We start from the raw sequence: 13,416 nt of genomic DNA on the forward strand, positions 1-13,416 counted from the left end.
GTGTTAAGTAGTTTATTGTTGTTATTATGATCATTATTATTACTTTTTTATGTTACCATTTTATTGTTATTATTATCATGTTAGTGTTACCAGCCTACTGACATCGCCTAAAACATTTACATTTCCACTTGAGGCGTTAAATGTATTCCCCAAATTGCCACCGCTTTGTTAGCAGTGATGTTTAATTGGCTGGAAGAAGATGAATGAGGCTGACAGGAATCAGCTGTCCACAGATTCCCCTGTGAGTCTGACTCGGAAATCATAACCTGGCCGGCTTTTCCTCCTCTGAAACCAGCTCGTTGAACTTGTCACATCTAATTAGGGTGTTAAAACGCACCGAGTGCATCGGTGGGAAACAGTAGGTGGTTGGTCCGGGGCAGCCAATAAGGCCTTTTTGGGTCAGATGGTGGAGGTGGAGGGGGGTTGAGCAGCGTGGTTGGACGGTGATGTTGTTGAATTGGACCGCTGCGGGGTCTTATTTTCTAAGCAGGCCTTCTTTTCCGCTATTACTTCAATTATGGCCATCCAGCAGGCTAAACAGGCCAGCCTGCATGGACTGTAGCCTGCTTTAATTAGGTATGAAATTAATTATAGCAGACATCTATTAAAGACTTTTAAGTTTGGCTAATTTTCTTTCCACCGAGTTTAAAGGTATAACAGTGGATTAATGGCTTACACCCAAAATTACATTTTATTGCATCCCATCATTTCTGCCTGTCAAACAGGTGTCAGGCAATCTTTGAATTTATAGACACAGAAGAGAAAAATAATATCATTCATTTGCTCTCTTTTTTCACCTTCAACAGAATCTTGATAAAGAAATTAAAACGCGGGCATTTGAAATCCAAATCTAAATATATTTAATTTACAATTTCTCCTCGATATTTATGTTTAAATTTCGGGAACAACGTTTTGACTTTAACTGCCTGACTTAGATACTCCTCCTGTGCAAATGCGAAAATAGAATTGTCTTAGATTCCCATTTTAAGAGGCCGCGTTCTCTTTTTATTGAAACCTTTTTTTCTTGTATTGATACAAAAAAAGTCCTGTGATGTCTGACAGCCTACTCTCACCATTGTTGGATGAACAGCCACTAGAAGAGGGAGGAGAAAAGGCCCTTCTGTTATTTTCTGTCTTGAGACTTGCTGCATAGGCTATTCAGGCAAGTTGATGAACTCCTCCAAAAAGTTTATTAAGGGGCTGAAAACAATAGGAACTAAAGCTTTTGGGTGCCTGGGCAGACAGTTTATAAACTAGCTGCTATTGTGCCTCAAAGGCAGATGCATGAATACTTTTGAATAGGGGCCTTCAAACTGACACGATCCGGCTGGACAGCAGCAGTTTTAAATGGAGAGAGGGTGCTTCTGCTGCAGCTCAGATCTCTGCTTCTTTTTGCATTAATGTACATCTGCAAAGGAAGGGGGAGGAGGAGGAGCTGGGCACTGTCTGTCAATGGCCACGCTGGTTCTCCCTTGGGCTTTACACTTTATGTGTGCTTAAAAAAGTTAAAAGAAGATATGTGTATTATGTTTGGGTAAACAAGCACTTTCTTAGACTTTTCTCTGAGGAAATTATAGTATATAGAAACAGAGTATGTCCTCGTGTTTATTTACTCTTGAAGAACCGAGGTCGTTTTTATCAGCGTCGTATTTGGTGAAACGCAAGCCAAAGAAAGTCTGTGAATCATCATAAAAGCAGATGTTTTAATACCTTGCATCCTATTTTCTCCTACTACTAACATTATATTTTGGGTGTGGAAATCACGCTGAGCTGTTATGTTGATACCAAGAGCAGACTGTGACAATTGGTCTTCCCTGTTGCTGTGCTGAATTTCAAACAAAACACTTTCAACTATTCCTGATCATTTATTCGCCCGTAAGGAAACAGAAAGCAAGGCAAAGAAAACGGTTGTGTGCTTTGGCGACGTGGATTCACTGTTGATATGTTTTTTTTGAATGGGGCGCGCTGGTTACGCGCACTCAAGGAGATACATTATTCCCCTCCTTTTCAGTAAACAATAGACTGTCACTCTTTATCCCTCTTCCCTCCTCTGTCCCTCCCTCTCCAGCTTTCTCTTTTAGTCCTCTCAGTCTCTGGCTCTGTGCCTCACAACATCAGAGGGAGTCCAGTGATTTGTGACCCCAGCAACCCACACTTAATCTCGCTAAAGAGGGGGAGCATCCAGTTTGCAGCTTGGCGGGCCCCAAATAGACCAAGCCTGCTCTGGCAGGTGTCAACATTAGCAAACAATTGGTCCCCAGTCCCATGCCCCGTACCCCAGTGCGACACTGAACCTAAACTATTTGAGGCGGCGCTGAAAGGAGCCACATAATAGGGAATGTGGAGGGCGAGGAGAGGAGGGGGAGGACAAGGGAGAGATTACACTCTCAGACAGCTATTAGCAGGGATGAGGCTTTTCTAAACAAACAAAAAAAACAAAAAAAAAAGAAGACGATCAATACTGTGTTAGTTTACCAAGTGGAGTCATCATTGTGGCTTTGGAGTATTTATTTTCTGCTCCATTGTTTTTCTCGACTTCTCAAACGTCTGTGGGCCGTATTGGCAATCCAATTTAGTCTGCAGGGGGGGTCCCTGGGAGGCCTATTTCTTCTCCCGGGCAGTTGTGTGTTAGTTGCGGATTTCGCTTGCAGTGGGCAGTTCATTCATAGATTTGGTGTTGTAATGAATCCTGATTGGTGAGTATTACCTTCGACAGTGGACGATGACTGGGCTGCCCGGAGGGAAAACAACACTCAGGGCTGACAGTGCTCTGCTTAGCCCTGTGGGATTGCAGTCCCTCTACTTCATTAGACAGGAGTGTCTTAGCAAAGGGACCAGAGGAAATGGGAAGAGAACGAGTTGACATGTGGACTGTCGCTTCTCTCGAGTGGATATGTGTCTTGACAAGAGGGCCAATGTTTTTTTAAAGGCCATTTATTTATCTCTCACTGCTGATTCCCAGCCATGCCACGAGGAGAGACAAGTGTTCTCCGCAGGGGAGATTATTTTCAAAGGTTTTAATGGAAAAACCTATAATATCGGACAGAAATCTCACTTAATTGCTTTGAGATGTGGTCTTAGCGTCTTTCCTTCTGCCAGAAGAAAAAAAAACAACCAGCTCAGTTCAAGTAACATCCACTAAAACAAACCTCCCGGTGCAGTTGTTCTACTCGCATCATTAGACGAGCTGCCATCATTTTGCTGCAATAAACAAACGTAATTAACTGACCTCATGACCTCTACAGACAATGGCGCATGTTGTCAGAAAGCAGCAATAACAATGTCAACGAGCAATAAAATGATTTTGAGCATTCATGGCAGAGAAGAAGCCCCAAACGTAGACTGATCAGACTTTTAAATGCAATGTTGTTTTTGTCTCGACTAGGTGAATTGCCGAAGGGGACAGACAGTTTACAGAGTAATTTCAGCTTCAAGCAGTATCTAATTAACCATGTAATTCCATAAATCATCCTCATTTTGTCTAATAAGTTATCTACCAAACAACAAAATGTTGTTGCCGGCTGTCAGATAATGCCAAACAATGACAAAGGCCTGTTAATTTGTGAAAGATCCACCAGTAATTCGTCAGTATATTTATGTAGGCCATATCGGTGAGAAGACAAGTATTGATGTGCAGTTGCCTCTTTGGTTTCATCCAAATATAATCTCTCTGCTGATAAATCTGTACCATCTTGTATTTGACTCAATTGGATTTAACAGTCTTTATTCTGTGTTAAGTTTGATAGCATGCTTTTTAAACCCTGTGAGAGATTTTTGAACTGTAATTTTTCCCAAAATATCCTACAATACAATTCACATTTAAGATAGTTTTGTTTCCCTTTTGTAGTTTTAAAATTATGATGATCGATCGTTATTAAACACTAAAAATGTGGTGTTGCAGTCCTTTCATTACACAAATCTATTTTGGTTAAATGTAGCATTCAAATTTTATGTTAAATCCCGCTCTTAAGATTTTTCTCTTCAGCTTGAATAATATAGAATAAACTACATAGTGTAATTGAATTTCCTGCCTGTCTGGGGTAATCTTAGTAAAAATGTTAAGATGAACATGGTAATAATAAGCGGGACCTTTGGCAGGAATAGATCTTTGTCTTGGCGATTAAACCATTGTTACTCTGCCAAACAATAAAGCTGAAGGATCACACAAATGAGTATACAGTACATCTCAAGCTTTATTATGTCCATGTTAAATTGTGCAATGGATGAGCAGGTCAGAGCCACATCATTTATTGAAAGAAATGTAGTTTCCTCCAATTCGCCTTGCCACCTAAGGTTGTCAAACTCTGACAGCTGGCACAGATCGGGGACAGTGTGTTGCATTATGACCATCCACTGGTTACCATGGAGCTGCATTAGAAAAGACAAAAGGCATTTCTGGCTAATTTTATTACAATACAGGAATAGTCCACATAATGTGCAACAGTAATTACGTTTAGCACAGTGCGCCCGTGCGCTCCCTCAGTGATGAATGAGAAACATTGACCATGGTCTGCTAGTTTAAAAATCGCCATTAGCCTATGCTACTTAGGGCCAGAACATTTCACATTTTATGCTCTTGATCAGCTTCACCACTGAAATATTCATTTGTTTTAATTGTGCATGGTTTTTTTTCACAACCACAAAGACAATAAACATGTTCCCTAAGTGTTGCAAATCAGAAATGTGTTTTTTCCCACCAAGTTAAATGTGTAAGGGGTTGTCCAAACAGTGGGGTGGAGCTCCTGTCCTGGCCGACAAAATAACAACTTCAAATGTTGTCCGCTATTTTCAACTAATGGGCTTATTTCTGCATCGTCAGTCATTCTCTCCTTGGGGAACATGTAGTCTCAGTATGAAAAGCTTTGCTACTGTGCCACATTACAACCCCTCAATATGGAGGGATCTCAGAAATTAATGCCAAGCACTGTAATGCTTCACTGTGCCCAGGAAAAAAAGCTCTTTAGAGGAAATATTCATTAAATTAATATAAAGGAAACACTTTGTTCACTTGTAATTCACTGAATGTCAGTCCACTGTGGAGTGAAATAGTATTTTTCAAGATATGTTAAATAATTTCAGCTCGTATAAAAGGTTATGAAGCCATTTTTTCTGAGGTTTCAAAACCTGCTATGCTGTTTTTATTTTGCACAGGAATAAATTAATATTCAGACGTATTAATCTGTAAATAGTAATAGCCATAATAGTGCTAAAAACAATCAAGTAAAGTGTCGCTTTTTTATTAAAGTTTCCATCATTCTGCACAACTCTTTTTTTCCCTACTCGTGTCCTTGGTGTCGCACAAACTTTTCCACAATATTTGCTACCCAGCCTTGTCCAGAAAATTAGGAAACTTCCCTTGGGCACATAAAAATGTCCGCTGTGCATTCCTATACTGTGCCCAGTAATCTGTCTTTGGCTTTGTTGAGAAAATGATTTGTTCCTGCAGGAGACCTCGGCTCATAGCCCTGAGACGTTACTGTTTGATTTCCTGCGTAGGTTTTTAGAGCTTTTTGCTGGGGGACCGAGGCTCTGGCTCCAGTGCCATTTGGCAGAGACCCCCATGGGCTCCTTTTTTACTTTCTTGTGCTCTCTGTTAATTTCATTACTTTCGCTGTGACCTCAATTAGCGAAGACTCTTGCTCAAGCGGTGACATTCTGCTTGACAGAAGAGGAAACCTGGTGCAAAGCTCAGTCTTAGTGAGAGGGAAGTGAGAGGTGGCACAGTCTTCCTAACAAGGTTCATGTGTGGTGTCCTCTGGAGTCTTTGTGGGTCGTGTGGCTCTGTTAGATCCTTTCTAGTTCTGCTTTGTTATGTCACAGTATGAAATGATATGATAAGTTAGCAAGTAAATTGAAAAATGTGGGATTTTGCATTATGTGAATGATGAAAATGAACATATTTGCAACGTTAGAAGTGCATTTTTTTGTGTGCAAGTCTTTCAAAACAATAATTTATGTATTAGAAATAAAAAATAACCTAAACAGCACTATAGAAGCAACAGTATTTGCCTTAAAGTATGTCTTAGAGTTAAAAACAAGTAATTATATTGTTTAGTATCCTAGTTTTAGTCTGTAGTATATTAATAAAATAAAAAATCCCACTCTCCAAGCCCTTCACGCTTTCACACTCAGGCAGCGCAGAGGCATGGGGAGTCAATATGTCAGCGTTTATGGATGCCCTGCGGAGCTGCACAGGGCTGTCAGGCCCCTATTCATGCTCTAATGGCCCCCCGAGGAGCTTGTCTCTCTGGGCTGAAAAGGCCGGGAGGCCCAGTGGACACCCTGTTGTTGGAGGTGAGCGTGCGCTCTCATGGACGCGCCGCGCCTTCATCCATATGACAAGAGCCATAAAAGAGCATCGCTCTCGCTGCTTCTCCCTCTCTGTCTCCTCTGCTTTCTCTTGCGTCTCCCCCACCCTCCCTCCTCTCTCCCACTTTCTCCCCACCTCAAACAGAGAAAAGGGGGCTAATTGTTTGTTGTGAGAGCCAAAGATTATAGAGCCTCCCATCTTTCTTCCTCCCTTGCCTTTTTCTCCTCTTTTTCAACGGCGCCCTATTCCTTTTCTAAAGAATGAGATTTTGTCCGAGAGACAGAGGAATTCCTCAGGAATGTTGCCGTAAAAGAGTCTAAAACTGACACTGGCAATGAGAGGTTGTGCATTTGGTGGCAAAAACAAGGCGGCCGTCTCTATTTTCATCAGGTAGCTTTTTAGTCTGTTTAAAACGTCTTCTTGTAGCTACAGACTTGAAGTTGCACTAAACTTTAGAGCTCTTGTTCACCTCTGCTTTCCTTTCTCACTTGTCCTGTCTTAACACTTGAAATAGATTTTGGGTGCCCTTGGCCCTCGGCCACCAGCTATGAACTGGTAATTGACATGATAGGCGTGAGACAAAGCTGAATCCAATGACATCTGTCCATAAAGGTGAGCTGAGAATGATTTTATTTCCGATAGACGGTGGATTTTTAATATCCTCATGTAAAGTTACACATCTCATCCAGATTCAATTTCAGCTAAATGTCAAATTACGGCCCAGAGAAGGTCACTGACAACCAGAGGAAATTGATGGTGCATTTTGGCATGTTACCAAGTAAACAGTTAACGTGATTTTGCAACGTATGCAGTTCGGTATGTTGTTCGGAATATTTTAATCTAATATATGAATAAATTCTGATTATGCAGAGGCTACGCTCGCTTTTAGAGTTTTGTTTTTGTTTTTAGAGTTTTGTTTTCGCACTCGCAAGGAGATAACTACAGGAGAAGATTATTCATAGAGAATTTGTCTTTAAACCATTCTGGTTATCGCTGTCGTCTATCTTGTATTCACATAAGGTTCCTATCTCAGATACATCCTTCGGTAAATGCCTTGAATCACATGCCTCCTTTAACTTGGCAAGCCCTTTGGGATGAACAGGGAAGTGCATTAAGCGGAGATGCCGCACCATTCTCGGAAAAATGCAAATTGGGAAGTTGTTAGTTATTTGATGTTGCTGCGTGATCCCCCCCGCCCCCGAAACATCCCTCCACTCCAGTGTTGGTGGTTGAATCGCATGCAGTCCTGGGGACAGGCAGGGCTGTTTATATGCAGGCCTGGAGCAGCAAAGACAGCACAGAGACAGATGCATGTCAGAGATAGCAGATCCCATCTCAGGCAGATGCCTCTTATCACAGGCCTGTTTGCATAATTAGGCCTTTTGATATTCACCCCCTCTGACTGACAAAAAGTACAATTGCAGTATCAACTACGACAAAAGGTAGGCACAAAATAAACAAGTCAACATAAATAGGGAGAAAAGACGCGGTGTTATTTTTGTCCTGTGGGAAAAAAAGAGGGAGGAAAAACACCATTTTATACGAAATCTGCTGTCAGTCACAGTCAACTGGTGTGACTCGGTGCTCAGAGGCTGGTCCTGTGAATGCCTGCAAAACACAGAGCGTGAGGCCTGATTGTAATTATGCTGGAACTAATATGCTTTTCAAAATGAGCCATTATGAGCTAATGCTGCACTGCCAAAGCCCTGTCTGTTTTTGTCCCTCTGTCTTGGATAGTTTGCAAAGGTATGGCTGATATTGAGGCCATGGGTTATGATATCAGAGACAGTCTGACTAGGATGAGCACTACTTAACTTTAGGCTAATACTGCTCACAGGTGAGTCAGAGATGAGGGATAAAAACACCGGACTCCTTTCAAAGACATGTTCTCCAACATGTTTCTAATAGAGAAACTTACGATATTTGATTATTACTACCTTTTAGTTGCATATAGAGGGAGTCATTTATTTTTATTTCATCGTCTACATTTGCAAAAAGTACGTCAGTGTTGTTGCTGTGTTTAAATTTTGGAATTTTGTTTGTTTTCATGGTGGACTTTGCTGTTTTTCCCGTTATTAAAAGGCCTACACATCTGAGTCGAAGTAGCCTGTAGATATACTCATTTTCAGAATAAAGCTTATTTACCTTTTTTTCTTGGTGTAATTCATACTGACACAATTTTATAAAATCACTTCATAGATTTTTGCTCCCACTGATCGTAATGCTTCATGATGCACATTTACTCAAGGCCATATAGGTTTATCTTTCTCTAGGAATCAGATGCAACTGTTTCGTCAACATTGTTCAACAACCTGGTAGACATGACGTTTATTGCTCTTGTTATGTATCATAAATCTGTAACCTTACAGATCACTTGGCTAATTGCCGCTATTGAAAGGACAGCTGTGTGTTTAATCAGCATTACCTCAGCGCTGCGGGGGGTAAAGGTGGAGGGCTGAAGGAGTCCGAGGGGTTGGAGGGAGAAGAAGAGAAGGAGGTGGGGAGGGGGTCGATAAGAGGAGGGGAGGGGTTTTGAGGAAACAGGGTGATGATGAGGATCCCATCTGCCGGTAGTCTAAGGAGTCTGTCTGTGGGGTCAGCAGAGGAGCATCAGGGGAGAGAGCAGGCTTTAAACCTCATAGTAACTTTAAAACTATTAACTAGCACCACAAGTCCTTCCAAAGGTCTGGTCAGAATTAAAGCATTATTAGAGCAAAGTCACACCAGGGCGAAACAATGTGGTGGTTGTCTTTAGCGATTATTTCTAGTGTGGAATCAAACACATTAATTGAAACAGTTAAAGGTTCTCAGTTCGAAATTCAGAGCATTAATATAGCAGCACTCAACTATTTGCCATGCAGTGAATGAAATCACTCTCCCTCTTTGTGTGTGTTTTGTGCTTTGCCGGGTGCCTTTTAGTGCATGTGAGTCTCTCTGTTGTGCCCCACTGGCTAGCTAATGGCCACCACTCTGCACTGCACATATACGGCAGTTACCGCTGATAATGGCGTCAACCGTCACGGAAGCGTAGCACCCATCCTCCGGTCCCCCCTCAGATAAACACCGTTAGCTCCTCCAGCACTGTTGGCTCTATTTACACTGTTAGCACTGTTAGCTGATAGCCGCCGACTCAGCTGTCGCCATGTTGAGAGCCGTTGGAAGCAATTCCTCTGCTCTGAATTTTGAATTGAGAATCTCACTGCAAGTACATTGATTGTTAGTTGTCATCCATTGTGCATCCATTATTTGTTTTCCGGTACAATATTGCCTCGATCACAACATGCCTTTAATGCTGCATGTGGCTAACAACACCTTTTTAATGTTTTGTCAATTACATGCAAAACAGTCCTATTATAGTTCAGGGATTGATCGTCTTCAATTTAATCTTTTAAACAATTTCCTGTATTGAAACCACCGCTACCACATGTCATGACATTCATTACAATTTAAGCTAAGGTAGCTTTTACTCAAACCATACCCAGTGTTATTTCAAATCTTAATCAAGCACTTACCTAGCGAAAGCAATGTGTAAACCTGATTAATTCCTATTTATAATAGGCACAGTTTTAAATCAATATTAGGGAAACATCTCAGAGGGCCCCTGGAGGAGAGTACACGGCGGTAATCATGCCCACTGGATGGCACATAATTAGATTCTAATTGGATGATAAGTAATGAGACAAGGCATGAGTGGTTTATCAATATCCCATGAACCTGTGAATGGAATTACCACCGTCGTATTATAGGAAGGTCTAATCAGAATGTACCTTTTTGTGCCGAGCAGACCATTAAGGAATTGACCTCGACAGCCCTGCAGGGATTTTGTTCCCTGAGTCCTATTTTGTCTGTGATTGTTAACATTGGCACATCTGTGAGGAGAAAAAGAGACATGAAATTAAGATTTTAAAGTGCTTTTGTTGGTGAAAAAAAATGGTTGTTTTCTCTCTTTATTCGGACATGTATACAAGCCAGTTTGTAAGTCATCTTCGCTTTGGTCGGACTACAGTAACACCACTGATTGTAAACTAGAAATCAGTGTCAGGCTCTTTCTTACACCAACATGGAAAGCAGCCATGTGTCTTAACGTAGTCGGCATATAGATGAGTTTTACATCCAACCCCAATCCCAGTTGGCCCCGTGCAGCGTGTGCCATTTTCCATTTTCTCTTGCTCATTACCAACAGGGCTGTTGACCTTGTGCTTCTGGATCATGTACAAGAGCAGATGTGTTGGCTCATAGGGCTTAATGGAGAGCAGCAGTACAACCTATTGTCTGCTGAGGTTTATCAGTCATTAGCCTGATAGCATGCTAAATGTGACACAGATTGCCGCAGCAGTTTACTTGCAAAATGAAGTCTGTGAAAGCGCCTCAAACAAAGGGGAGGAAATAATTCGAGGAGGAGAGGACTTTCGTGTCTTCCTCAGAGCCCCTTGAGTATGTGTCTACTCTGGCCCCCACGTCTTCCCGTAGGACACAGAGGTGACTTTGGAAAGTGATCTGCAGACTGCTGGGCTGGTCTCAAGTGTCGTCATGCCAAGTTACCGGGCAAATGGAATACGCATCCTCATGAAAACCAACAAAGGGATATGTGGTGTATGTACATATTCAACTTTGTATGTTCAAGGGTGTTCTGCAGCGGAGTGAGCCTGTGCTTCAAGAATCAATCTTTATTAAAAAGGATAAGACTGAAGAATTGATTTAATGAATGCGGCCTCATGTCCTGCAGCCACATGTAATCCGCAGAGAATCATTGAGCATGAGCTCAGGGGGACAAAAATGTTCGTAGACGACTCATAGAGTGGCCTGTAATGATAGTCTCCATATAATCCCATAATTCCTTGTTTAATTAAACTCTGGAGCTGGCCTTGAGACTCCGCCAGCTCTGTTGCTCTTTTGTTCTCACAGTTGTTATTTGGAGGCTAGGTTTGAGTATTCTTTTGTCCACTTATGTTGAAAGATTTGAATGGAGTGAGCTATAAACAGAGATCGAAGCTGTAAAACAATGAGTTAGGTGGTAGGGACTCAGTCGGGCAAGACATTCAGGTGAGCATTATAGTTTTCATTCGAGTTGAATAGTGAAGGGCTTCTGTCAAAAGCAGAAATCTCTTCATACACCCTCTTCTTCAATATCTTCCTTTATTTTCCCTCTCCCACACTTTCTGGACTGTGCATGATGCAATCCAACTAGGCCTGGAGCAACACTGGCACATCACGCCGCCTTGTCAACGTCTCAATGAGGAAATTATGAAAATATGAATTTTATGACATGAAATGAAAAGGGCCATGTAGTTTGAATAGACATGCAGAGGAGGTGAAAATGATGCAATTTTCTAAATTCAGTTATAATGGTAATGTGCAATGGTAATGCGTATTTGCTGTCAAAAATTTCCCTGTCGGCCTGGATTGTACAGCTTTGTGCTGTATCTATATTCCTCGAGCAAAAATTCAGCTTAGTTGAATGCCTAAAAAGTAATGTAAAATATGTTCTAATTCATTTAATGACAGCAGATGGAAACACATGGGACTGAATGGTTTTGGTGTGATATTGTGTTCTATTTTATACACTTTGGCTGAGCTGTGTATGAGCAGGGTGCCCTGGGCCAATGAGAGAGAAAAGCAGGGTGAGGAGCAGCAAGGTGGCCTGTGCAGATTAACCCCTCTACCCACCGACACCCCCGCTCCCCCTCAGCCCTCTGCCTTCACAGCCTCTGGGGCCCCTCACAGAGGCGGGATTGTGTATCAGGGCCTCTTCTATATTAAATAAATATCCACAGATTAAGATAATATTCTCCCAGTTGTATATTCAGAGAGGAGTTGCTGTCACTTGAGTCCTCTGTGTTGCCAGTCTCGCTCTCTGGAGCAACAAAAGAGGCTCCAAAATGCAGATAATGCTGTTAGAGTCCTTTCTTGATCAGTTGCAGCTCAGATTTGATGCTATTTTCTACAAACAACCCCTCAGTTGATTAACACAAAACACTCCTTTACTTGATTTCATTACATGATCACACAGATGGTCCTCTGTCTTTTTCTTTTCAACTCAGGTAACCGCACAGACGAAGGTTCGGATGTAGATTCAGAGCCCGACTTGCCCCTGAAGAGGAAGCAGAGACGCAGTCGCACCACCTTCACCGCTGAGCAGCTGGAGGAGCTGGAGAAGGCTTTTGAAAGGACACATTACCCAGATATCTACACCAGAGAGGAGCTGGCCCAGAGGACAAAACTCACAGAGGCCAGAGTACAGGTACCAGTGACAGAACCAGTGAGACCGAGCATTGTGCTGCAGTTTGCCTGCATTTCGTTTCACCCAAATTATTTAAATATATACATACATATGGTTGTACCGATGCAGAAGGGTTGAGTTTAATTTGTCTCTGACATTTCTGCTTTCAACCAATGCAAATGCATGAATTTGCCTGTCAAGATATTTACCGCAACATTATAAATGTCCTTTTTACTCTGGATAACCAAAGAACAAACTGTAAACCCTTTTTATGGGGACTATTTCTTTGATAGAAAATCCCATTGAAAACCATGCTGTGTAATTGATCATCCTAAATAACAAAGACGTTAGACTGCTAACAACTTACCTTAGACGAAATTTGATTCATCATCATTGTATCATTGGGCGGAGACCGAAATTTCAGAGACGGAAATCTCAAAACCTGGGCAAATAAAACCGAAGATCTCTGCATGCCTAAAGGTAATTGAGGAAATGTGTTTTTTTCATATTTTGGGTGATCCAGTGCTTTAAACACATGCTTACTTTAAAAGCTCCACCTGCCAACATCAATGTGCTGTAGTCACTCAGAGACTCCTGAAGAAAAAGTAGCTCACATTATGTTTCACCTTGTGTGGGCCTCACAAAGATCTGTGCTGCCTGAACAGCAAATACCATAATTTCCCTAAACGTACGGCCAAAAGCATAATGTCTTATGTTCTGAAAACGTAAGAATATTGCCCTTCTTTCAGCACTGGATTACTCATTTGTCAGGAAGAAGTTCTTATCGTATAGTGCTGTACTTGTAAGGGAGTTTGCTACTTATCATTAGCCTTCATGTTCAAGATGTTTCAGATAAATACTCCCAATCTTCACACCTCAGATACAG

At 41.7% G+C, this 13,416-nt stretch overlaps 1 protein-coding gene across 3 annotated transcripts in view; it reads left to right on the forward strand.

The window, feature by feature from the left end:
• The window catches only part of pax7a (paired box 7a), a 42,622-nt gene that overhangs the window by 8,747 nt on the left and 20,459 nt on the right, over positions 1-13,416 (forward strand). For 2 of the 3 annotated variants that reach the window (XM_076110954.1, XM_076110955.1), the window contains exon 5: positions 12,352-12,551. In XM_076110954.1, the coding sequence (XP_075967069.1) occupies positions 12,352-12,551 (200 nt within the window). The remainder of the gene's footprint in view (positions 1-12,351; positions 12,552-13,416) is intronic. The other variant, XM_076110956.1, reaches the window with a different exon arrangement.

Source organism: Anarhichas minor, unplaced genomic scaffold (genome assembly GCF_050575085.1).
Source record: "Anarhichas minor isolate MPS153535 unplaced genomic scaffold, ASM5057508v1 ptg000043l, whole genome shotgun sequence".
Taxonomy (NCBI): domain Eukaryota; kingdom Metazoa; phylum Chordata; class Actinopteri; order Perciformes; family Anarhichadidae; genus Anarhichas; species Anarhichas minor.